The sequence below is a fragment of the Aspergillus heteromorphus genome (genome assembly GCF_003184545.1).
Source record: "Aspergillus heteromorphus CBS 117.55 chromosome Unknown BO70scaffold_6, whole genome shotgun sequence".
Taxonomy (NCBI): domain Eukaryota; kingdom Fungi; phylum Ascomycota; class Eurotiomycetes; order Eurotiales; family Aspergillaceae; genus Aspergillus; species Aspergillus heteromorphus.
Genome location: NW_020290411.1, coordinates 1,060,583 through 1,083,992, shown reverse-complemented (window position 1 = coordinate 1,083,992; position 23,410 = coordinate 1,060,583). Strand labels below are relative to the sequence as shown.

The window sequence follows — 23,410 nt, the reverse complement described above, 5'->3', positions numbered from 1 at the left end:
TTGGAGATATATTCATCATAAAAGTGGTCACTCATCTAATATTTATGGGTACGGTACCTACCTACCTACCCTCTCTTTCCGACCATTCTATCCACATAGAAATATGATATCCCCTCACCAACTCACCAACTCACCTACCATCTACCATCTACCATCTACCCTTTGCCACATTCTACATGCAAAGAAAATCTCACATACAGCCTCCAGACCCCTCCACAGTCTAAAGTACCCAGCAGAGCCTCCACAGGCACCAGCCATAAGCATCATCACATGATCCACACCACCTGCAGGAACCTGCTGGCAAAGGTACTGAGTACTAGTATATATGTACCACCTCGAAGCAGAATCCAGAGACACTCACGGATCCAGACAAAGCCACCCCCATCGTATCGCATGCATCCCGCATACCAGAGGGCAAATTACCCTGCAGGCATGTCTCACCACACGGACTTGTCCCTCCCAACTGAACCACCCCACCTACCATCCACCATCCACCTTCCCTTGTGTCTGTCAGATGCCACGGCAAGTCAGAAGAGTCAGTCAGTCAGTCAGTCAGGGATTGAATGAGTGAGTGGGCTAGTAGCTGACTGACCCTTGACACCTGACACGGCGGGCTAGGATTCATTTCACCAAGTATACTAGTAGTAGGAAAACAATTGTATCAGTGCATCCACACTCTCTCTATCTCTAGAGACAAAAATAATACGATACTAAGATTAGACTACTACACCCCCACAACAGGCTAGCAGCAGCAGCAGCAGAAGCAACATACCAGGCAGCAACCACCACCAACCACCAACCACCAACCAACCAACCAACCAACCCTGACACACACCCACCCACGTCATCGCCCCCCCCGACTGACCATGCAAAAAAGCAACAGCGCAGAAATGCGGACCAGTTTCACATGCGTATCAGATGGACATCCACCCCGAGGGAAAGTAGATCCCGACAGCCTGGATACCGGGTATGGGATTTGGATTTGGATTTGGAATTCGGACGAAGGAAGGGTTAGGGCTGGACTTGGACAGGACAGATCTGGGTTGCTTGTTTCGGGATCTCCTGGGGCACGGCATTCGAAACACACCTCACCTCGGGCTCCATAATCCCAACCTTACCCACCCACGCACACTCGCCACCGGAGACGGCTGGGGAGGGATGGATGGATGGTGCGTGAGTGAGTGAGTGAGTGAGTAGTGGTGGTGAGGGAGGAAGGAATGGGATCTATTAATATCGAGTTTCAGGATGGTGGTGTCGTGACGCAGGTGAGGGATGGGATGGGATGGGATGGGCTGGGCTGGGGTTCTGGATTTGTTGTGGGTGGATGGAGTATGAGATGAGTAGTAGATAGATGGGTAAGTAAGTGCCAGTCAGTCAGGGTCACTGTCAACACTGTCAACACTGTCAGTGTCAGTGTCAGTGTCAGTGTCGTATCGCTGCCAGTGCCATCCCAATGAGTCAGTGCTTGAGCCTTGAAAGGGCCTGGCCTGGATGGACACTCCCTGACTCCCAAGTGTGAGTGAGCGAGCGGACGTAGTATCCTCCGCGAGCGAGCCCGTAATAGTTTCCTTGGATCTGGATCTAGACCTTGCCCGGGACCTGGATTCCTCCCGTGTTCTCTCGTATGCGGTGAAGCAACCAACGGACCGAAATACGTACATACTAGATAATCAACAGCACTAGTATGGAAATGGGTACTCCGTTCCTTGGTGGTGTAACCCTCCCCATCCCTCCAGTTCACATATTTGAAGACGAAGAAAAGGGAAAAAAAAAAAAAAAAGCAGACGGAAGAGACCAGAGCACCCGATCCGCTAATGCAAGCCATACGACGGATTTCCACCCCTGGTTGCCTAATCCGATCACAATCAAAGCAATCAATCTTGAGCCAATCGAACCAAGGGGAGGAGGACAGGGAACGGCGAAGAAACAAGGAATTTTCCAAGCAGAACAATGGGATAGTTTGAGCGCTATGGGAAAACGTGGCTGATACTAGACCAGATCGAAAGTCCACCGGCCGCCCCAGTCACTCCGATCGATAGTCCATAAGGATTGAAGTTGGATTCTATCTAGTTTGGTGGGAGAGAAGCCCCTAGTGTCGCATGTGTCCATCATCCATGACTCTCAAACAACGGCCGTCATGTCTATTTCCGGAAGGTCGGCTCCCCAGCCCAGCCCAGTGGAGAGAGGGAGGGCCGGAGGAGCTAGGAAAGCCTGAAGAATCAACATCCATCCATCCATCACCATCCCCAGCGACGATCGATCAGCCACTTACTCATCGGTCGATCCTCCGCGCGTGAAAGACGAACTGATGGGTCCGGAAGAAAGGGGGGGATGGATAAAGGGCAGATCGGGGGGGGGGGATTGGCCGGGACCAAGATGATCGGACGCCATGGTTGCCGCAGGGGGAATATGGTCCTCGGGGTAGGTCACTCCTTCCATGTTCTAGAAGCCCATTGTGTTTGCTGCTGCTTGTTGATGCCCCCGGGCTCCAGTACTGTAGTTAGTTACCAGGGGGGGGGGGGGGGTAAACTTCCGGCCCTGGAGGCTGGAAGCAGCGGTTACATCCTGTGGTCGAAGGAAGTTGAGTTTGGAACTAGGGATGCAATAGAAGCTCCGGCTATTGGAGGCGCCATGCTCAACCAGGCAGTTGGTATCCGGGCAGGGGGGCGCCTCAAACTGGGGAAACTTCGGACATTTGGCAGCGTCAATCAATCCGTCGAGTGGCAGAGAGTTGCAGCCAGGCGGCACCAGCGCGTTGGGGGATCTCGTGGGCGATGAAGGGCGGGTGAGACATGCTGGAACCGGGTATGATGTCAATTGCGTTCCAGCGCAAAGTTTGTTTGAGTTTGGTGTGCCTTGGGGTAAAAAGTCCCGGGGATATGATTTGATGGGCTGCACATGGATGGCCATTCACGGCCCCATTGCATTGCTCCTCACATTCCAGCAGCAGGCGGTGATTGGTCTCGGTAGAGGGGGGGCTAGATGTGTGCCAAGAGGGGAGGAAGTAAGGCAGTGAATAGTGCTATCTTAGTCGTGTGTTAGTTAAGAGATATGCTGGGGCAGGTTAACAATTGCGGATCTGAAAGGCTGAAAGGCTGAAAGGCTGAACGGACGGGTTGACCGAGTCAGAGTCCATTGTCATTGTTGTGTCAAAATAATGCACGCCCCCAACCGGTGACAGGCAAGATGTGCCGATGATGCCGATGGGGCTTGTCTGGCGGATCCCAAGAACCAGGAACCACCGGAGGGTGACACCGCAGCATGTGGCATGACAAATACTACACCATGGCTTCCTTTCTCACTAGTGGCTTTAGTGAACCCCTGTCGTGGACTCCTTCGCGGTGAACTGCCGTGTCATCGTGTCAAGTAAGCACTCTGTACGCAGAAGTGGTCCTGTAGAATCATGGTCATAGTCGGTCGGTATGAGGGTCGTGGACTCGTGTCACACAGCCGAGCCGCGGCCGCAGTCAACCGACCCATCCTTGGGTGATCCATCCTGATCTATCCTGATCCATACTCTAATCGCCGGTCGCCCGATCCTCTTGCGACACTAGACAGGGGATGTGTTTCACCCTGAAGGCGCGATTTTTCTAGAATAACTGTTACCAGTCCTTCGGGATTTCCGACACGCGGCAGAGATCCCAAGACGGCGATAAAACTCATTGACCCGTGGGGTGGTGGTTCTGGTGGGAATGGCAGTGCCAGAGATGATCGAACGTAGTAGATAGCAGTAGTTAGTGGCCGGTCGGGGACTCGATTCTTCAGTGGCTTTCCCCTTTGGGCGGGATGATCCTTGTCCGACAGTCCGACTGGTCTGTCCTGCGAGATCCAGCCTGGATCTGCACCCTTGCTCCAGCCCTGCACGATCTGGGATCTGACTCCAAATTTTTCTAGGGAAAAAAAAAAGAAAAAAGAGAAAAAAAAAAGAAAAAAAGCAAAAGAGGCGCCAGCCCCTAGTCCCAGTCGGGCGTTCCGCTGCAGGCGCCCCTCCCGGTGGCAACCCAGTCTGGGCCTGTCAGTTGCAATGCAGCATGCACCACAGCGCAACTGCAGCTAATAGTCCATCCTGTTGGCTGCGTCATCGGTGGCTGAGACGCCGCAGCCACCTTTCCTTCGCGTTCCCAAAGGGGGAGGTGAGCCACCCCGCCCTACAAGTATGTGCAGCACTAGGCACGGAGGATAACTCTCCTGTACTCCGTGAATCCGTCTGACTGACAGCCAGGCAGACAAACAGGCAGACCGACAGACCGGGATAAGATTCTCTGAACATCCCCACCCTCCCTGGTCACCAGTGATTTGATATTAGTATTATTCTGTCTCTACAGACGAGCAACAAGGCAGAAAACAAAACCCTTCCTATTCGGGTAGGAGCTCTGCAGCCCCCAGCTGGAAGCCCCGGTGGGAAGGGAAATCCGATGGAGGCTGAACCCATTGACAAATCATCCACGACGGATCGCAACTCTGATCTGGCAAGCCACGAGGATCGCTCGTTTTAGTTTGCACGCGGAGGGCGACTGACGGGCTTGTTCGGTCTGGTTACCGGATAGCGTTGGTGGTCAATTATGGGTCTACCACCGCAAACTTCGACCGTCGCCTGGTTCGTACCGAACTCTCCTGTCAATTGGCGCGGGGCAGACTGCCATCTACAGCAAAAGGACAATGCTCTTTTGAGATACCACCCGGAGATTACTGTCACCGTCGAAACTCTGCTTGTCAGGATTCGATGGCTCCGGGATAGGGCTCATGGTTGGTCATCGGCCACATGCCGAACCTCCGATCTCCCCCCCCCCCCCCCCCCCCCCTTCGCTATTAAAGTTACCTTAGCCTTGTGCTAACCATTCCATCAGCATCAGGTTACGACTGCGCGCTCCGGATTGATTGGACCATGGCCCTCTCTGACACCAGAAACCATAACGTCTCCCAAGGCTGCAGCACTAATAGCCATGGCTCGTTCGAGCAAGCAGACCGTTGGGTCTTGGGAAGAGGCGCATGGCATACTCGCATCCTAGCATCTATCAACCACGAGTTTAGCGTACCCCGGTGTCGTCTGAAGCCCGTTGATGGCGCGAACCTTGGGGCCGGCCAAACCTTTGCTGCCGGGGAATCGAGACGCTAACGTTTAGCACTCTCGCAGATATACTTTCTCGGGCGACAGGACGAGACAGGAAAGCGGATCGACTCGGGACTCGCACGGCATGCTGGATCTGGCGGACTAGGCACGGTGTTCCCACGGAACCGTCGCCCATCATGATGACTACACAGTACCCTGTCACCATAACTAATGGTACCTAGTAGTATAGAAGCTGATACCTGCGGAGTCCTGGTGGCCGCAAAGTCAGACACTCCCGCCGCCTGGCTGGCCCGTGACTCTGTCATTTGTCATTGGACGTGACGGGGATTCTCCCGTTCCAGGGGCAAGAACCAATGAGCCGGGTCGCTTCGCTGGGCACTTTTTCCGATCGTCCCACCGGTGGAGTACGTCATAGAGGGAGGAACCTGGTGCCCACTGGCAATTGGCAAAGGCGCGTCCCGCATAAATTATGGGCTCGTGACTGGGCGGTGGGCACACCGAGTCAATCACCGGCACTAAGCAGAAGGGGGATTGCGCCCCGTCCACCTTGTCACTGCACACTCCATTTTTCAGCTCACTGCCATCTCAGCCAGGTATCTACTCCGTCGTAGCACAGTAGTAGCTCAGTCTAGTATCCGTGGGCGTGGCAGGATCCTCCTGACAGACCCACCACTGACCACAGTATGAGGATCTCTCTTTCTGGCGCTACGAACTTGGGTGTAGCCCTCGCACTTCCTAACTGCTAAACGATCAGGATCAGGTGGTGGCTTCTCCGTTGCCAGCACTATTGCCCCGTCAACCATGGATGCAGACCTGTCCCTGTCAGTCCTCACCGTCCGCATGTGGTTGTCATCCCTGAAACTGGGCCCTAAACTTTCCTCGGGACCCAGGTGGGATCAGCCTCTGATCCCAGGATCCCAGGATGACTCGCCCGAACTTTGGAACCGCGTGCTCCTCGTGGGCTGCCTCGTCGCCGAAAAGGGGCAGGTTTCAGGCCAACTTGCGACCAATTAATTCCCTCCATTGCAAGTCAACTGTCACTGCACATCATTTGCCGGCCGAGGGGCACCTGGGCACTTTTTTTTTTTTTTTTTTTTTTGCTTTTTTTTTCTCTCCAGTCTCCCCCGCCAGTCGCCTGCTGTTGGCCATCCGATCATCATAATTAAACCGAGTCATTGGATGGGAGGGGCTGACCACGACCCTGCGGGCTGATGGCCAACAATAGTGGCCCTTGCAAATGAATCTTTATTGTTACGGGGTAAGATAATCTGCAGAAGCCTTTCGCCGCTGGCCGCGGCACGTCAATTTCTTCCCAATACCCACCACCCTCCTCCTAGCCGACGACCTGAGATGTCATATGCACGGGCAATGGATCTTGCATAATATATGGGTGGACACCACCAATCACCCTTGGCCAGGAGGTGTCTGGACTCCGACCGGGGACAGCATTGGCTGACCTTGGCCGACTTTAGTCATGTTACCTGCTGTGATCACGCCGCCACGAAGGGGCGAGGGGGCCAATGGGGACGCCGTATGGCACTGTAACGAGCATGCGGCTCTCCCTCTCCGCTACACAGGACACAAGTCCCTCCGTACACTGTACTCCGACGGTAACTACTTTACTCTGTACACACTTACCAACCAGTATTAGTATGTAGTATCTACCCTTTGAGAACGACTGGACTGGTCGGTCGACGCGGTGGCGTCCAGAATCAAGGCTGGTGGCTCTATTCTCCGCCCTCTTTCGAGCAAGGTGGCCATGTCGCCGGTACCTTGATTGGGCTGCGCACTGTCTGACGTACAGTACACCCAAAGATGGATCCTGGCACACCACCGATTGCACCTCATCTGAGAAGCAAGTGGGGTCGGGCCCATGGAGAAGAACTCCTCGACGATCCGCCCTTTCCCTGTCCCGGAACCTGGAAATTCTTGTCACCCCAAGCAGATACATACTGTGTATCTAGCTATCTAGGTACTTACCGGCTTCAGAGTATCTACGGAGTACTCTGTATCAGTCTTCGCAATGTAGGACGGGCACTGGAGTTAGTTTGGTCGACTGTCACCAAGATCCCCCTCCTCCCTTCCCCGCTGTGCGAGGGTGTGAACTCGAAGAGGCGCGGACGTCTGTCACGGATGTTGGTCTGATCGATCTCGACGATCAACCCTTGCAACTGGATGAAATTGCCTTGCAGCGGGAAAAGCGCCATAGCCGTCGCGGTTTCCATCGCGCTGCAAGGCAGGCAAGCCGGTTTCTCTTTTTTTCTCTACCCGGTCGTCGTAAGTAAGTACCACTGACTGGCCAGGTACTTACTCCGTACTCTTTTTTATCTTTCTGTCCCACGCTGCACAAGGGCGTACTGATCCGGATAAGCTACTAACCTCTCTGACTTGTGATGCACTTGGAGGCCTCTCCTTGGTCGGCCAGTGGTGGCCCTCCGCGCCTTTTCTGACACCACCAGCGCGGTGGATCCAACCCGGCGATCTCCTCATATATTTTTGCTTTTTTGGCTCCCCTCTTTTTTTTTCATTTCTTTTCCCCCCCTTCCCATCATTATTTTCGTGCATTTACCCTTGTCTGGCTGACACCCATTGGCCCTGGAAACCGGTGCAGCTGAAAAATGAATCCGTCACCAATTTCGAATGCCCCGCCCCTCTCCTGCATCCCGGCTAAGATCTCTTTGGGCTAGACTTGCAGCTATGCCTGCTCCGGACCGTTCCTGGGCGAGAGGATTTGCTTCCTTGCTCCTCCTTAGCTCCCTCCCGTGCAGTGCGGGCTGCGTTGGTGCCTTGTCGTTGGTCGGTTCGTAAGGGTGCTAGCCGGGGATGTTGCCCGCCGCCTCTCGACCGCGTAGGGTATCTAGGGTGTAGTGTACACCTAGATACCTAGTACTAGTTACCACCACCCACCGACATCCATCCTACCCTGTGCGACGTAGGACTGGGGTTGCCGGTTAGTGGATAATAGCAGGGCTGCTATACCTGCCTAGCTACTCCGTACTGCCTAGTCCTCCCTTCCTGCCGGCCTGACGATATACCCGCAGGAAGCTTTTTCCGTAGTCGCTCGGCCATCTCACTGTCTCCCAGGCTTCCCAGCCCTTCGAGGCTTCCAGCACGGTGGACTCGGTCGGCCTTGTACTACACGCCCACTACAAAGTACTACTACCACCTCCCACCACCACCACCACCCCCACCCGATACGGCAGTTAATTAAGCAGAGACAGCAGTAATTAACTGAGACGGTAAATCCAGGGCCCGGTATTCTTCTGTTGCCACCGGACCGACAAAACTTCCCTCTGTGGCTGAAAAATGCTGCCGCCCATTCATTCATTCACCGACCGCAAGGAAGGAAGAAAACATTGTGGGTTATTCTTAGTAGGATAGTAGGATCAGGGGTTCCGAGAGAACATACTTACAGCGACTACTAGATACTTTAGATAGTAGGTACGGGGGAAGCACGACCGACCAGAACTAGCCCGGTCCCAGACGCGAGCCCGTGTTTCACGGGAATCCCTAAAAAAAGAAAGGAAGGGAAAGCGAGGGTGACAAACCGACTAAACCGATTAGCTCGTTTCTGGAAGTTTACTAGTTACGAACTTGTATGGGGGGGAGGGAGGGGAGGGGATCCCAGTTTCAGCTTCGTTTGGCCCTGGGGGGCGCTGGCCGCTACTACTTGCTAGCCTCGAGTCAAGTGGACTCCGGGCTAAGAGTAGATAGTCGACTGTCAACGATCTCCCTCTCTCCCCTCTTGCCCCTTTCCAGAATCAGGACGCCGTTCAATATCGGCCCCCAACGCCAACGCCAACGCCCCCCCCTCCTCTCCTCTCCCCGACATCAACAGATCCCCCAAGTTTCTTGAAACGGCCCTGAAGCATCGCCGGTCATTCATTGCCTGCCTCGGTAGGTACAGAGGTAGGGGGATTGGGATGAACCACCCAAAAAGCAAAAAAAAAAAAAAAAAAAAAAAAGGGCCAGAAATAAAAATAAATGAAATAAAGAAAGAAAAAAGAAGGTCAGACAAAAAAAGAGTTCGAGAGGAATGGAGATGGGAATGCACAGACTGGGGTTATTATTGCCCCTCCGATGGTGCACGATGAGCAGTCGTCGCCGTAGTAGTACGGAGTACTGAATACAGTAGTGGTAGTAGGTTGGTAGTGTCGTAGTAGCAGTGTTAACTATGTACAAGTTGGTCGCCTTTTTTACTCCTCACGACGGCATTTCGGAATTTAGCGCCGCGACGGGGCGTTCCCATCGCCATCCATCTTTCGATGTACATGCCATGCCATGCCGACTTACATACCGATCTGGTTCCTCTGGAAGTTAGGTAGGTATGAGGGGACCGGGACCGATGGATAGATCGGTACGGTACTTTCCTCGATCTCGACAGGCAGACCCTTAAGTACGTAGTCGTGCATACTGTCTCCGTCTACTAACCAACCCATTCCCGCCATACAGACGGAGAACACCTCGACAGGAGTTCCTGATGGAATGACTGGATGGCGGCAGGCAAGAGAGAGAGAGAGAGAGAGACACCAGGACTTGCCTCTTTCTTGCCTAGGGTGCTCAGTGAAGTGTTCCTCCGGAAGCGCCACCAGAGAAGATAATCAAACCTTTTTTTACTTTTTTTCCCTCTCTCTATCTTCCCTTCCTTACTGTCTTCTCCCTGCGCCCGAGTTGGGTAATCGCTACAGATCCCTTGGCTCCATCCCATCTGTCAGGACAACCTTAAGAGCGAGCGATGGATGTAGTACGATGTACGGAGTAGGAAGAAAGGGAACAGGCACTGACAAGAGCAAATTACAAACCGGTGGGTAAGCGAATCATGTTTTTTCCTTTGCTCTTTCTTTTTTTTGATTTTGTTTTATTTATTTTTTATTTTCTACCCCATCCACTTCACGGCCACCCAGGGAATCAAAGCCCCCCCCCCTCCTCCTCCTAGTCTCCTCCACCTCCTCCTACCTGGGTACAGTGCTACTAACTAACTAAACTCCTCCTCCTTCGCATCCATCCCCCTCTCCGCATGCATTTCTACTTTCTGCTGGTTAGTAACTACCGACGGAGCAAGTGACGGTCGTCTGTAGTTTGTGGCTACTGTATCCACTCCCTCCCACGATCGTCGGTTTTTCTTGGGTCCTTCCCCCCCATGTCTCTCTCTCCCCCCCCTGTTCTTGCCCTTTTCCATAGATGGCTTGGCCTGTATGGAACAGCTGACGGGGGCGGGCGGGCGTGTGTGCGTGCGTGTGCCTCGGTTCTGTCTGTTGTGTCTGTCGGTTCTGTCTGGGGTTGGGGTTCGTTCGGGTTCGAGGCCAGCGATTTGATGTCGTCTGATGCGTTGACAGGGGAGGATGGAGGGAGGGGGGGGGGGAAGGATGCTGACTTATGACGGACGGGTATTACGATTTAACATCAATTAATGATGGCTTGTTATTGCTCAGCTGGCTCATAATATGATTGTGTTTCTTATTGTCCTTCCCCATCGAAATGTCCAGGCTGTCTTGCAGGATCTCGGAGGTGGACGTGCATGATTCATTATGGCTATTGTCTCCTCCCAGGAAAGGGAAAGGAAGGGTCAGTGAGTGGAGGAGGGGTGTAGGAAGGGGAATTTAAAAAAAAAAAAAATTAAGGAACGAGAAAGTAGAATAATAATAATATTATTGTTATTATTAAATCTAAACCAAAATCCACGCGAGAAAACAAAAATGACAAGAATTAAAAGAAAAGTCAGTCAGAGGGAGAGGAAGAGGAACAGAGAAATGGCGGGAGTCCCGAAAGAATAAAAATAAAATAAAATAAAAAATAAAACTAAAAAGCGGATAATAAAAATAAAATAATGAAATAAAATAATAAAATAGCAAAAAAAAGGACTGAACCCCGACAACCTTGAAAGAGAGATCTGGTCCACCCAGCCCAGATCCAATTGTTGAGCTGCCTCACTCCTTACCTTGCATAACCTTGGTTCAGCTGTCTCCATCGTCATCGTGTGCGGCAATGTCAAGGTACTTTTAAACTCAGGCCCTGGTAAGTATATTACTGTTAGACGTCGCCCATGTCTGCTGTTCCTCACCACCACCACCACTACGACTCGGACTCAGTATCTACATGCTGAGTGTCCTCCTCCGCCCTCCGCTCGCCCATTCACCACCACCACCACCACCAACACCGCCGCCACCTCTTCCTTCACCACCAACAACCCGCAATCTTTCTCCGCCGTCCCTCGGTGCCTTGTCCACCACCAACCCTTGATATCCACTTCCATCCCTCCTCCCCGCCGTTTAATTATCCCACCATCCTCCCCCCTCCCCTCCTCAATTTTCCCTCCTTCCTTCCCATCAACCGGGACCTGATCTTGACGTGCGGGATTTCATTCCCTCCATCCTCTCTATTTCGTGAGAAAGCCGCAGGCCGGCTGTGCTACTGTGCAATCATCCCCATCCCTCGCTCTGCCCTGGTTTTGCAGTAACGGGTAGCCACCTTCCTCGCAACCACCGATCTTTCTCCTTGTTGTCTATGTCCCAGTACCGCGAACTGGGTGAGGGATCTGGAAAAATGGCCATTTCATACGCAAGTGGGATTCCAGCCGAACACACACAGGCTCTGCCGTCCTTTCGAGAGGTGAGCAAGGACCCCCCCCCCTCTGCAGACTGATTAGGAGTTTTGCGGCGAGAATTCGGAAACTGATTCCATTCCCTACAGTTGCTCCCAGCTCACCTCCATGACGAAATCGAGTCGACTTCATACTTCACCTCACGCCAACATGCCCGCGAGCGTCCGGCGTCAGCCGTCCACGAACTGACGTCCAACCCCCGCCCATTGTCGGACCGTTTCCCCTACGGATCGCCTTCCAAAATGCCATTGGACTACGGTATCCGGACCCCCGAACCGCTCTCCAGAGACCACGGACCCGTCCCCAGCCTGATGCCAGGCAACCCGTCGGAACCGTCAACGCCCCGGTTTGCGTCCCGCGGGCCCAGTCCGATCTTGCCATCAATCCGCGACCTTCAATCTTTCCCTGACCGAGGAATTAATACTGCGGCGGCTCCGTTCCCGGATTCGAGGGGCCTCGCGCGACCAGAGTTTGCGGCGCAGGAGTTCAGGGCTGGACCCATCGGTTCTTCGCACGGGTTTCCCGCGGCCAACATGGGAGGCGCAATCGGTGATCGGAGGAGCATGGATGCGTACATGGGAAGTGCGCCCTCGGTGATGCCCAATCAGACGGCGTATCCTTATCCCGCGATGGCCTATCAAAGCGATTCCGAACAAGCCTCGCCGCAGTCTCTCTCGCACGCCCAGCAATCCAACTTCGGCATTCTCGGCGACTCAATCGACCCCAAGAACAAGCGCAGACGCGGCAACCTGCCCAAGCCGGTGACCGACATCCTGCGTGCCTGGTTTCATGAGCATCTCGACCACCCGTATCCCAGCGAGGAGGACAAGCAGATGTTCATGACTCGCACCGGGCTCACGATCAGCCAGGTTAGTGTACCCCTGTCCATCCGCGGAATCCTGCATCGGCTAACCAAATCCTCCGGGAAAACAGATCAGCAATTGGTTCATCAACGCAAGAAGACGTCAACTCCCCGCTCTGCGAAACCAGATGCGAAACGGCGGCAGCGAGATCGACTCCCAACGGCAGTCGCCCTTCAGTGATATGGAACAGACATCTCCCGAATCCATGCCGTCTCCTAACCAGGTTTCCAAGTCATAGTGACTGAAGCCAGATCCGACGCGACGCCGGTACCGCGAAACTACAACAACCGCCAATCATGAATTATGGGGCCCTGGGATACGGAGAACCGAATAGAAACGAGACTTCACACCCATTTTATAATCTTTTTTCTCTCCTTTATGGATCATCAAGGAATTTTACGAGCCGAGCCGAGTGAAATTGACCACCACTCTTGATACCCTTTTACCGTTTTCTAATCGACATTAATCATTTGCATGGCTTCGACATGGAAGGGGGTATTGGCTTGGGTTCGGTGGGCGCGGGGGGGGTGGCATTTTCTTTATTTTGCATCTTTCAGGAATGTCCAGTCCGACAGCGCGACCCTGCCTCCATGATTACGACTGCCAATTGCGCTATTGCATCCAAGGTGTTTATGGACGGTTTTCTTTTTTTTTATGTTCTTCCTTTTTGACATTACATTACATCCGGCTATGCTACACTTTTTTTTTTCTTATGTTATTAGATCAGTTCTGTTCGCTCATTTGTCTTTTTCTTTTTCTTTTTTATTACTCTTGATGCGACTTGCACTTTCAACGGGGTTGGTTGGGTAGGAATTGGTTCCGATCAGGGATGAGGATATCAAGCATATACATGACTTTGTACAGTACAAGTATGGATGATGTGACCATGTCAAGTTAGACTGTCTTTCCGATGATTGCATTTCTTTTCCTTTTACGCTTTACTACTCACTACTTACCTTACTACTGCATCGGGGAGGCCACCTTGCCTTTTGTTTACTTAGACAGACAGACAAAAATTGAGACCGTTGGTTTAATATACCGATCCCCGTGTTGGATCATGAATCCGATAATTCCCTTTTGGTTTTCGCCTCCTCCCCTTTCCAAATTTTATCTCCTCCATCCGGACTTCAGTTTCCCCCCCCGATCCCTGTGATACTTAATCAACGGGACCATGGTTGGGCCACATGAGGTTCCGGAATCTCCCATCCGGCGGGTACCGTGCATATTCTGGCATTCGCAGAACCAAACCCGCGCTGTGGCTGGTTGACGCCGCTTCTGGTTCTGCTTTTGCTTCCCCTTCCTTCACTTTCTTTCCCGTTCTTTTCTTTTCTTTTTTTTTTTTTTAAAGAATATCTGACACTTCAGTCCCACTCCAGCCGATTGCGAGATAAACCCATTACTTCACTCTTCCATGATGATCAACCTCGAGGCGAGAGAGGACAGTACTCGCTAGGAGGAATCGAATAATCAACCAAGCGGTCGCCCCCCCCCCCCAACTCCCGCCATGGAACGGACCTCGCATTTTTCTGACCCGAAGGATCCATGGGTCGATGCGGTGCGATGCGGTGCGAGATACGATGAACTGCCAAATGGAGGGAAAGGATCGGCCCACCCTGGATTACTGGTGACTTGGGTACTTGCCTAGGAGGTTATTTGCTAGGTACTTACTTACTTTAATTCGGGAGGCTACTGATTATTGTGTTTACCTTGCGATGAATAAATGGTTCGGAAAGGGGGGGGGGGGAAGAAAAGAAAAGAAAACAAAACAAAACAAAACAAAACAAATGGATGTCACACGTTAACTATGTCATGGGGGAAGACTTTTTACCTAGTACAGGTATTTTAGGTACTTTACTTTTACTTCTTTGACATTTTCGGGATCCGACCAGTCGGGTCGAGTAGATCGACCGGTGTCGATGTATTATTATATCGATTATATCGATTATCTACTTGCCTCGTGGGAGTCAGACTACTTACACTACTTACTTACTTACTTACTTACAATCTACCACATACATCAGACTACTACCTAGGTAGATCGATCGGACTGACTGACTGAGTTCCAGTAGTGGGATGCAAGAGCCCTTTTTGCCATTCGGCCAAGTCTTTCTTCCCCCTCCGGTAAGGCTGTCCATCAAATCAGTCACCCGAGGAGGTCAGCCTGGATGGATGTCTGTGCGGGCGTAAATGTCGCCCATTTGTGCCGAGTTGTACCGAAAGGGGAGGGGGGGGGGGGCAGTCACTCACTCAGTCAGGGGCCACAGCATCTGCATGAAGCATGAAGAAGATATTATTTTATTTTCTCCCCGCCCCTCTTTTCTAACGGTCGCCCAGTGCGGGAGTCATGCAGGCCAGGAAAACAATCAGGCTCGACCCCAGCTGCACGAAGCACGGGGGGGGGACGAGGCGAGGGGCGGAAACAGCAGTTGCAGCAGTTGCAGCGGTTTGGGAACCGGGATCTATCCGATCTATCACATGGCGGTGAATCTGGGCTTCTCCGGATGTCACCTTCGATGCGAGGGGGGGAATGTGAACTGCATGGGATGGAGGGAGACACAAAAGAATAAAAATAATTAAAACACACAGACACAGACACAGATCCTCTGACAGGAACGCCCGTCGACGGACTCAGGGCTTGTGCAGACAAGACAGCTCAACGGTCGAACAATGCAGGCGCGCCCATCTTGAAGGAAATACGATGTGGTATTGCATGACACCTGTCCTAGTCAGAATCCTCCTCCTCCTCCTCATCATCATCATCATCGCCTAAAGTCCTCCGGGCAGTCCCATGCGACCGCCCCATCTGCACATCTGCCACCTCCCCCCCTCCTCCTCCTCCCCCGTCACGATGGAATTCCCCATTCAGCCCAGTCCAAAACCTGGAAACCATCTCATCTGCACCCCACTGTGGTGCGGCAGATCTCCCTTCCCTGGGGTGAGACGAGGATCGACAAGTCCAGGTCAATAATTAGTGCATTCTGCATTCTGCATTCTGCCCTACCTACTTACCTACTCACTCACTCACTCACTCACTCCCACTGATCGATTAAATTCACCGAGTATCGCCGCCCCAGGGCGCCGTCTGCCTTTCCAGCCTCCCCAGTCACCCCACCCCATCCCTGGCGGATACTACATCCTGCCTGTAAGGTGGTCGAGTTCCAGTTGGCAAGGAACAGTCCGCGCGATCTTATACTGCTTCCGGGGTCTGTCTCTCCATCCATCGCATCGCCACACCCTGTCCGTCATCGCCCAAGGGGGCATTTCCGGAGGCCGTCATCTGGACTACCCGGGTACATGGGATCATGTACGAAATATCAGTGGCCACTGACTGGACAGCCCGAGGGCAGGGAGGGGGGAGCTAATGCAAGCCCGTCCTTGATTTCGTTCCCAATCAACCCGAGGTCATAGCTCCCTCCCTCCATCCCTCCCTCCATCCATCTTATTTACCTTGCACCTTACACACCCCGGACCCCTGCCCGATCCAGTCAGAGGTTAGAGAGAGGGAGAGAGACAAGACAAGCCATGCACGCGCTCAGTTCCCTTCCCCCTCTTCTCTCTCCATAGTATCATCTAGTGACTGACGAATGACTTCCCAGCTCCGGAGTACAGCTAAGCATTAGCATTTAGGCACCGGGGTTGCATTGACAGGCAGGCAGGCAGGCAGGCAGGCAGGCCCATCCAATTTCGGTTTCAGGAAAACGACGGCGAGCGGAAGTAATTGCCGATGAATAACAACCAATCCCCTAGCCCTACCCCTGTCCTCTTTTCTTCTTCTTCTTCTTCCTCCTCCTCCTCCTCTTCCTCCACCTCCAGCTGGCACGCCAATGCAAGTGTTTCCCTCCCTCCCTCCCCCCACCTTCCCCTCTTTCCAGGGAAATCCTCACTAAGTACTTACGTACGGAGCACTACTGTATGTCAGTCCGTCAGTCGCGGTCGCCGCCGGGCTTATTTCTACCCAAAAGTTAAAAGAAAAAAAAATCTACGCGGGAAGGGGACTCGGGATTTGAAATCTAACCTACTCTCCATTTGTTTGATATCCGGTTGGTCGGGGACGGGTTCCGGGTGGCTGTCGTGTGTCCAGCCGGTGTCTGTCTCTGGCTGTCTGTGTTGGATTTACATATGTATGTTTATGTATATTCGGTGATGGATATGTATGTAGGTAGGTAGGTAGGTAGGTATATTTGTATGTGTATGTATCTCTATGTATGTATGTGTGTGGATGTGCGAACTACATACCTACATACCTACCTACCTACCTACCTACCTACCTACCTACCTACCTACCTACATACATACATACATACATACATACATACATACATACATACTACGTATGACAACAGATCTATTGTGTTGTGTTGTGTGGTGTGGTGTGGTGTGGTGTTGTGTTTGCGCCTTACCTTCCTTCCTCCCTTCTCTTCCTCCAGTTCCTCCTGTTGTGTTCCGTCCTGTCTCACCCTAACCCTACTCTCTATCTACCTACCCGACCTACCTAGTAGGTATTGTATACCCACCTTACCACCCCGTCTTATCTCTTCCTCCTCCTCCTCCTCCGCGACCCTGGAATGCATCCAAACCATGGTCCTGGTCCTGGTCCTGGTTCTGGTTATGGTTATGGTCATGATCATGGTTCATCATCCGTCCAGTCCAGCGATCTGTGCGCCTGCATTCGTTCGTCCATGTACAGTAGTCAGTAGTCAGAAGTCAGTGCCTTGGTCGTCTATATTCTCTGGCTCAGTTCTGTCCTTCCTTGAACCCGATTCGCTTCAATCGCTTCGGGAATCGCGGAATACATCTACCTACTTACCTACTTGCCTGCCTGTCTGTCTGCCTGCCTGCCTGCCTACCTACCTACCTACATGTCTGTCTGTCTGTCTGTCTGTCTGTCTGTCTGTCTGTCTATGCCTTTGGATTTGGCTTGGCTGGGCTTGGCTTGGCTTGGTTTGGATTATGCGTAGTATGCTTATAGTGTTGTTTTTGTAAGCGCTGTCGCCGCCGTTGCCGTTCCGTTGCCGTTGCTGTGTAGTGCAGTGTATATTTACTTCTTTACTTCTTTACTTCTTTACTTCTTTACTTCTTTACTTCTTTACTTCTTTACTTCTTTACTTCTTTACTTCTTTACTTCTTTACTTCTTTACTTCTTTACTTCTTTACTTCTTTACTTGCTTGCTTGCCTGCTTGCTTATTGACTTGTGCTGCGGAGATTAGTTTCTTGCTTGCTTGCGTGAGTGGGGGCTGGGGGCTGGGGGCTGGGGTTAACAGTTGGGGGGTGTTTGTGGTGGTTGCTAGTGTGCGCAGGCAGGCAGGCAGGTAGGTAGGTAGGCTAGTAGTTTATTTGCTTGGTTGGCTGGGATGGATGGATGGATGGTTGGATGGATGGATGGTTGGATAGATAGATGTATATATCATATATCACATATCACATACCATATATCATATATCAGAGGGATTGGTTCTCTGGATGTAGCTTTTCAATTTTGGTTCCGGTTCTGGTTTTAGCACTGGGTCTGGCTTTAGCACTGGGTCTTGGGCACACAATGTTTTTACTATATTGTCTGGCTGATGTTGTAGGTAAACTTGATTCGAGTTTTGATCTTGGTTTGGTTTGCGGTTGGGTTGGGTTGGGTTGCTTTGCTTTGCTTTGCTTTGCTTCTGCTATACGATACTATATGTGCATATGTAGAATGGAGAGATAGGTGTGGTTCCTTTTTTTTGTCCGCCTCTCTCTATCTCTATTATGGGGTCTGAAAGAGGGTAGGGGTGTGTGTGTGTTGAGTATTTGGTGATGTTGTGATTTAGCAGGAATGTTGTTAAAAATCTCATTAAATGGCTTCTTCTAGGTAGTGATGCTGATGCTGCTGCTGCTGCTGCTGATACTGATGACGATGATGTATAGATTTGGGCAGATACCCTACCTATCGCATCTTACAGCTCGGTATACCCTGTCAAGCAAGGTTTTTTTTGTTTTTTTATCTTTTTATCTTGTTTTTAATTGTTGAATATGCGTAAGCTTGTTTGATACTTGGTCTGGCTTGTAAGTGCTGGAGTAGGGTATATAGGAAGGCGGGATATTCTGTGTTATGATCTGGTTTGGGGGTTTGAGTTGGGCTCTTGCATAGTAGGATAACAGGGACAAGGATGATACCAGTTGTATATTATATTATTATTATTATTATTGTGGTGAGATACTAGGTCCCTCTTGCGTTGCTCTTGATGGGCCTCCCTGCAAAGACGTGCATAGACCTTGTCAATGATATGGAAATATCGGGCTAGTGGTTTGCTTTGTGGGTTGCGGAATTCGGTGCTCGCGGGTAGTGTATTAATAGGCAATGTCTATCTAGAAATGGAGAAAATGGCATCTTGTAGATTGTGTCGGGGAATAATAGATGCTGTCTGGATGTAATTGATGGTGTTGTAAGTGAGGTAAGGAAGAGTCTTTGATCAATGGACTAGTATTTAGCTCGCAATATATATGTGCGGAAAGTAGAAAGTGGAAAGCGATAGTCATGTAATACACTTACTACCTTGGACAGATGTATAGACATAGATTCATACCAAACCATATACATCCCTGACAGTTGTGACTGTAGTAAGAATGATTCATGTTTGTGGTCGGGAAGATCGTGTACATGTCACATCCAGACATGACACCTTCGTTCCGAGCTTATATCCTCCCGAGCTGTGCCAATGACATGCCCGGAACATGATCCTGGCCGATACCGCGGAAGGTACCTCCTTCACTAGTCATATCGGACTATACCTCTACCGTCCAGGATCATCAGACCCCTAGTTGCCATGCAAGTGCGGCAATAGTGACAGGGACATGACGCGCATGACAGTCCTAGATTGGCTGCTGCCACCTCCGTCACAGCAAATCTTGCTCCAGCGCCACCAAACATGCATTTCGATCACGATCAGCTGTGGGTAACCAGAGCTAGCGCTCAAGCCGAGGACACTATAAGGACCCTGTCTCGACAGTGCTTGTTTCAACACCGCATTGGAAAACACTGACAGGTGATAGGTTCGGTCTTCTGCCATGCCAGCAATGTGAGTGGCCGGAGATACATGCAAGGCCCTGTTCGGTGCCAATCTCGCGAGCCAGCTGGATACTAATACCCGATAGGATGCACCGGGGATCTCGACGAAACCCGTTCTCGACGCGAGGCGAATCACAGGCCCTGCATGTCTCCCATGACATGAGGCCAGACAGAGGCCGACCAATCGCGAAGGACGGCCATCTAGCGAAGGCCACTTCATCCTCGACAGTAGGACGGCTAGGATCTAGACTAGACACCCGGACTGGGCCAATGATTCCTGGCTCGCGGAGATCGATTCTGCAAGCAGCCCGCGCTCCCGTCTGCCGGGCCACCTGGGATCGGTAGTCCGACGTTGTTGCGAAATGCAACGTTGAAGCGCATCCTGCCATTGTGGACCTTCTGGAACTGGCTAGAAGCCCACATCATCACCGTCGGCTTGCTCCCGGTTCGCTGCCATATGGTGTGTGCACGGTTATACCTCCCCGGGCCCACCAGACATCAAGATTCCCCTGCAGGCAGACCAGACAGCCACAGAAGCTTGGCTACCAAGTCAAACTGAGCTTCCAGTTGTGATTTGCCCAGCGCAGACGAGCGAGCCTGTCGGGAGAGTCGGTATGTAGGCCCATGGGCATTTGCCGACTAGTACCCGCTTTTGCAAGGTCCCCGTGGACCCGACAGTGGTGAATGTGTTCGAAGCGAGATGAGGGTGCGAGATGCGCTCCACGGGCGTGGTGCTGTATGCTCGATGTGACTGGATCTGGTCGATAGATGTCAGATTGGCCTGCCTATGTAACCCAAAACTCGGACGGAGTTGAGCAGGTTCTCCGTTCTCCGTGTGCCAATGCCGTGGCTTGCCGACGCTTTCCGCACGTGGAGCTGAAGAGTGGTTAGATGCTGTTGCTGAGGGCTTAATTTCCAGACAGGTTATGGAGCATTCCTGGGCAGGCGTTGGGGCGGGTGGCATTGACATATAAGGTGGACACAACCTCCTGGTTCTGGAGGTCTGGGGAGGGGCGCGAGGACAGAGGGTCGAGCAGATCTGGGAATGAGATTTGGAGATTTGAGGGGAAGACGGAAGACGATCCCCGATCCCATCGATCAACAGGCAAAACAGACAAACCAACCGACGTGACTTTGACCGTGTGCCTGTGTGCCTGTGTGCCTGCGTGCCTGCGTGCCTGCGTGCCTTCGTGCCTTCGTGCGTACGAGTCTACTCCGTAGATCAGGTGCCTTTCTACGCCGCCCGTCGCTTCCTTTTCCTCATCCAACCTTCTCTGCCCCCCTCCCCTCGGCTATCTCGCTACCTACGCGTGTCCTCTGTCTACGACCTCACCCCCATTCAGAGCTTCCCTCCCCTCCCCGTCCTCTGGTCCGTGACCCCCTGAACGCTTGCCGACCTAATGTCCGCCGCTGACGACGTCTCATCTACACCCAGCTGAAAGCCGGTTTTACCCTTTGCCGTCAATAACCTTGGAGCCTTGAAGGATGACTCGGGGAACTTAGCCAGAGGTAGCCAGAGGCAGCCCATAGGTTGGCCAAAGGTTAGCTTCTGAGGTAAGCCTGGCAATACTCGGTGTTGCCACTCTGGTCGCCGGAGACTCGATGCGAGACGGCACACAATTCATTATTACTCTCTGATTAAACCCGAGTTTAATTTAGCTGCAGGTACCGTACCAGCCAGTGTCGTGATAAGCACGGGATCCAAGGCTGTCGCGACTCGGGAACTCGGAGTTTTCCGACTGGAGGAATGTCTTTCTTTTGACCATCGCCCAGGTGCGGAGTAAATGCCTCATATCGCAAGGCGTTGGTGTCGACTTTGCCCAGGTTTAACGTTAAAACATTGACACATCACTTGGTGATAGCATGTGAGACATGTGCTCTCCGACCCCCGATGCAACCATTCTATCAGCCCGGTGGGGACTGGCTAGCCTCGTTAACAGCCGATGGTTATACCCTTGAAACCCTCTGACTGGACCATCGCAAAAGAGGAGGAGGAGAAAAAAAAAAAAAGCAATGGCACCATCCCACCGCCAGACCGTCACTGTTGGCTGCCATTTTTCCGTCCTTTTTTTTTTTTTTTAAACTTTCCACCCGTCCCACGCATCCTTTCGACGGCCCGTGGAAGAGGAATCCTGAAGCAGAACAGGAATAATAATGGCGCTGGCAGTGGCTGGCCAGGTTGCACCTTTTTACTTTCACCCGGCGCTGCGAGCCGATGCGCCCCATTCCCAAAGAGGCCTAAGGGCCGCGAAGCCGAGGTTCAGGTCGCCACTAGGAATTGCTTAACAGCCTGGCGGAGTAATATTAACTCGCCGACCCTCACTCGTCAAGCAAGTCCCACCAGTCCCCAGTCCCCAGGGCCCAGCAGCAACCCGGGAGTCTGAACACGCAGATAGGGATACGGCTGAGCGTTGACATTCTCCAAGTCCAAGCCTCCATCCCCTCCACAATCTCTCCATAGACTGGGCTTGGCTCTGGGTTGCTTGGGGCTGATTTGCCGGACTGCCATATACTCTGGGGTGTCAGCGCCTAAGCAACCCATCCACCCTACCTAAGCCTTCGGACTAATTTACAGACACCCTGGGCTCCACAGCGTTTGGGCTCCACTATTGGTGACTTTAACGCGGGTGCCTGTCGATTATGGGTCCAACAGCCACTGCTGGACGCCCTCTCTTCCTTGGTCCATGATTGTGAACTTATGATAAGGAATGATGTGATAAGAAGGAAGAACAGTATGATCGAGCGGCGAGCCTTTTACGGACAGACAGGGATGGGTGGGCCAGGATGGAGCTCCGCCAGGATCCTGATGCCGATGGCTCGAATCAGAGCGGAGGATCCCCCACGGGCTGCGCTGCCGTGGGAGTTGGAACTGACCTGGGCTGACTGGCACCACAAACGATGGACCTGCATACTTAGAATATGCTTTGCTGGCTTGGGCCCTAGACATGGATAGGATAGTACTAACGGGCAACCTTGCCAGGAATCCAACACGACTTCCGCTGGTAACCGCATGGGCAAGAATTCGAGGTCGCATTGCAGCCTGTGCCATCTGGGAGTAGAGAAAAAATTTTTCATCGGGGGAATCGATTCGAGCCTACTTAAAAAAAGACAATGTCTATATTGAAATGCAGTCCGAGCGAGTTGGAGATGTTTCTTGTGATCGACAGGATCGGCTTGATTCCCTTCTGACTGGCACTATGGCTTTTCTCGCCCCCTACAACAGGCGCCCCGGATACGATTAACGTGTGTACGATGAATGAGCTTATGTCTGACGATCGTCTGTGCTACGGATAAGGAGAGAGGGGGGGGATATCCCAAAAAAAAAATCAAGAAGGAAGAAAACAAAAACAGAAAAAAAAAAAGGAATGGTGCCAGTATGATCCCAAGGCTCGACAACCAAAAGATACTCACCTGCTTATCCTGGCCTTCCGTCCGATCCATATCTTCATGATAAGGCAGAGCACCGAACAAATCAACGGATTTCAACGGCTGAAGCTCCTCACTAATTTCGCACCGGCGCCTTTTCCCAACCCAACCCCCTCCTTGGAAGAAGCGGGATTTAGTTTCGATCCGGTTTACATCGGCGACTCGGAGAATACCATAGCGCATGCCAATCAGACCCCTCTCGCGTTGCTGGACAGTATCGCGACCCATCGTTTCTATCTTTCTAGAAGACCTGCAGGGACATAGATTGGCTGGGTGCAGTGCTTCCGTCACTTAGCGTCTACCCCAGGTCAAGAACGGACTGGGCGGACCCATAACCAATCTAACAAAGCCAATTTCGTCAATTCCTGCAAGCGAGCATAATCTCATTTCCAGGGTTGGTCGCCAACTGTTA

At 52.1% G+C, this 23,410-nt stretch overlaps 6 protein-coding genes across 6 annotated transcripts; 2 read left to right on the top strand and 4 right to left on the bottom strand.

Annotated features, from left to right (window-relative positions):
- Positions 1-1,173: 1,173 nt before the first annotated feature.
- On the bottom strand, positions 1,174-2,078 carry BO70DRAFT_201754 (uncharacterized protein). The gene has a single exon (XM_025538598.1). It carries the CDS (start codon positions 1,823-1,825, stop codon positions 1,241-1,243), a length of 585 nt encoding a protein of 194 aa, XP_025401615.1. The 5' UTR covers positions 1,826-2,078; the 3' UTR covers positions 1,174-1,240.
- Positions 2,079-9,347: 7,269 nt separating this feature from the next.
- BO70DRAFT_201725 (uncharacterized protein) lies at positions 9,348-9,996 on the top strand. Its single transcript, XM_025538597.1, has one exon. The coding sequence runs from the start codon at positions 9,557-9,559 to the stop codon at positions 9,881-9,883; it is 327 nt and encodes a 108-aa protein (XP_025401614.1). The 5' UTR covers positions 9,348-9,556; the 3' UTR covers positions 9,884-9,996.
- Positions 9,997-11,614: 1,618 nt separating this feature from the next.
- Positions 11,615-12,773, top strand: BO70DRAFT_394596 (homeobox domain-containing protein; the record flags this gene model as incomplete). Its single annotated transcript, XM_025546472.1, has 3 exons — positions 11,615-11,680; positions 11,762-12,541; positions 12,606-12,773. The coding sequence occupies 3 exons, from the start codon at positions 11,615-11,617 to the stop codon at positions 12,771-12,773; spliced, it is 1,014 nt and encodes a 337-aa protein (XP_025401613.1).
- A 3,452-nt stretch (positions 12,774-16,225) lies between these two features.
- Positions 16,226-17,163, bottom strand: BO70DRAFT_351191 (uncharacterized protein; the record flags this gene model as incomplete). The annotated part of the gene is made up of 7 exons (XM_025541730.1): positions 16,226-16,348; positions 16,431-16,486; positions 16,555-16,637; positions 16,812-16,819; positions 16,860-16,862; positions 16,936-16,968; positions 17,050-17,163. 7 exons carry the CDS (start codon positions 17,161-17,163, stop codon positions 16,226-16,228), a joined length of 420 nt encoding a protein of 139 aa, XP_025401612.1.
- A 2,158-nt stretch (positions 17,164-19,321) lies between these two features.
- On the bottom strand, positions 19,322-19,961 carry BO70DRAFT_394595 (uncharacterized protein; the record flags this gene model as incomplete). The annotated part of the gene is made up of 2 exons (XM_025546471.1): positions 19,322-19,542; positions 19,601-19,961. 2 exons carry the CDS (start codon positions 19,959-19,961, stop codon positions 19,322-19,324), a joined length of 582 nt encoding a protein of 193 aa, XP_025401611.1.
- A 2,685-nt stretch (positions 19,962-22,646) lies between these two features.
- BO70DRAFT_201581 (uncharacterized protein) lies at positions 22,647-23,392 on the bottom strand. The gene has a single exon (XM_025538596.1). The coding sequence runs from the start codon at positions 23,224-23,226 to the stop codon at positions 22,768-22,770; it is 459 nt and encodes a 152-aa protein (XP_025401610.1). The 5' UTR covers positions 23,227-23,392; the 3' UTR covers positions 22,647-22,767.
- Between the last annotated feature and the right edge of the window lie 18 nt (positions 23,393-23,410).

Bases quoted from the DNA above. Each gene is read 5' to 3' on its own strand.
- BO70DRAFT_201754 (XM_025538598.1), bottom strand. From the start codon at position 1,825: ATGGCTTGCATTAGCGGATCGGGTGCTCTGGTCTCTTCCGTCTGCTTT.
- BO70DRAFT_201581 (XM_025538596.1), bottom strand. From the start codon at position 23,226: ATGGGTCGCGATACTGTCCAGCAACGCGAGAGGGGTCTGATTGGCATG.
- BO70DRAFT_201725 (XM_025538597.1), top strand. From the start codon at position 9,557: ATGACTGGATGGCGGCAGGCAAGAGAGAGAGAGAGAGAGAGACACCAG.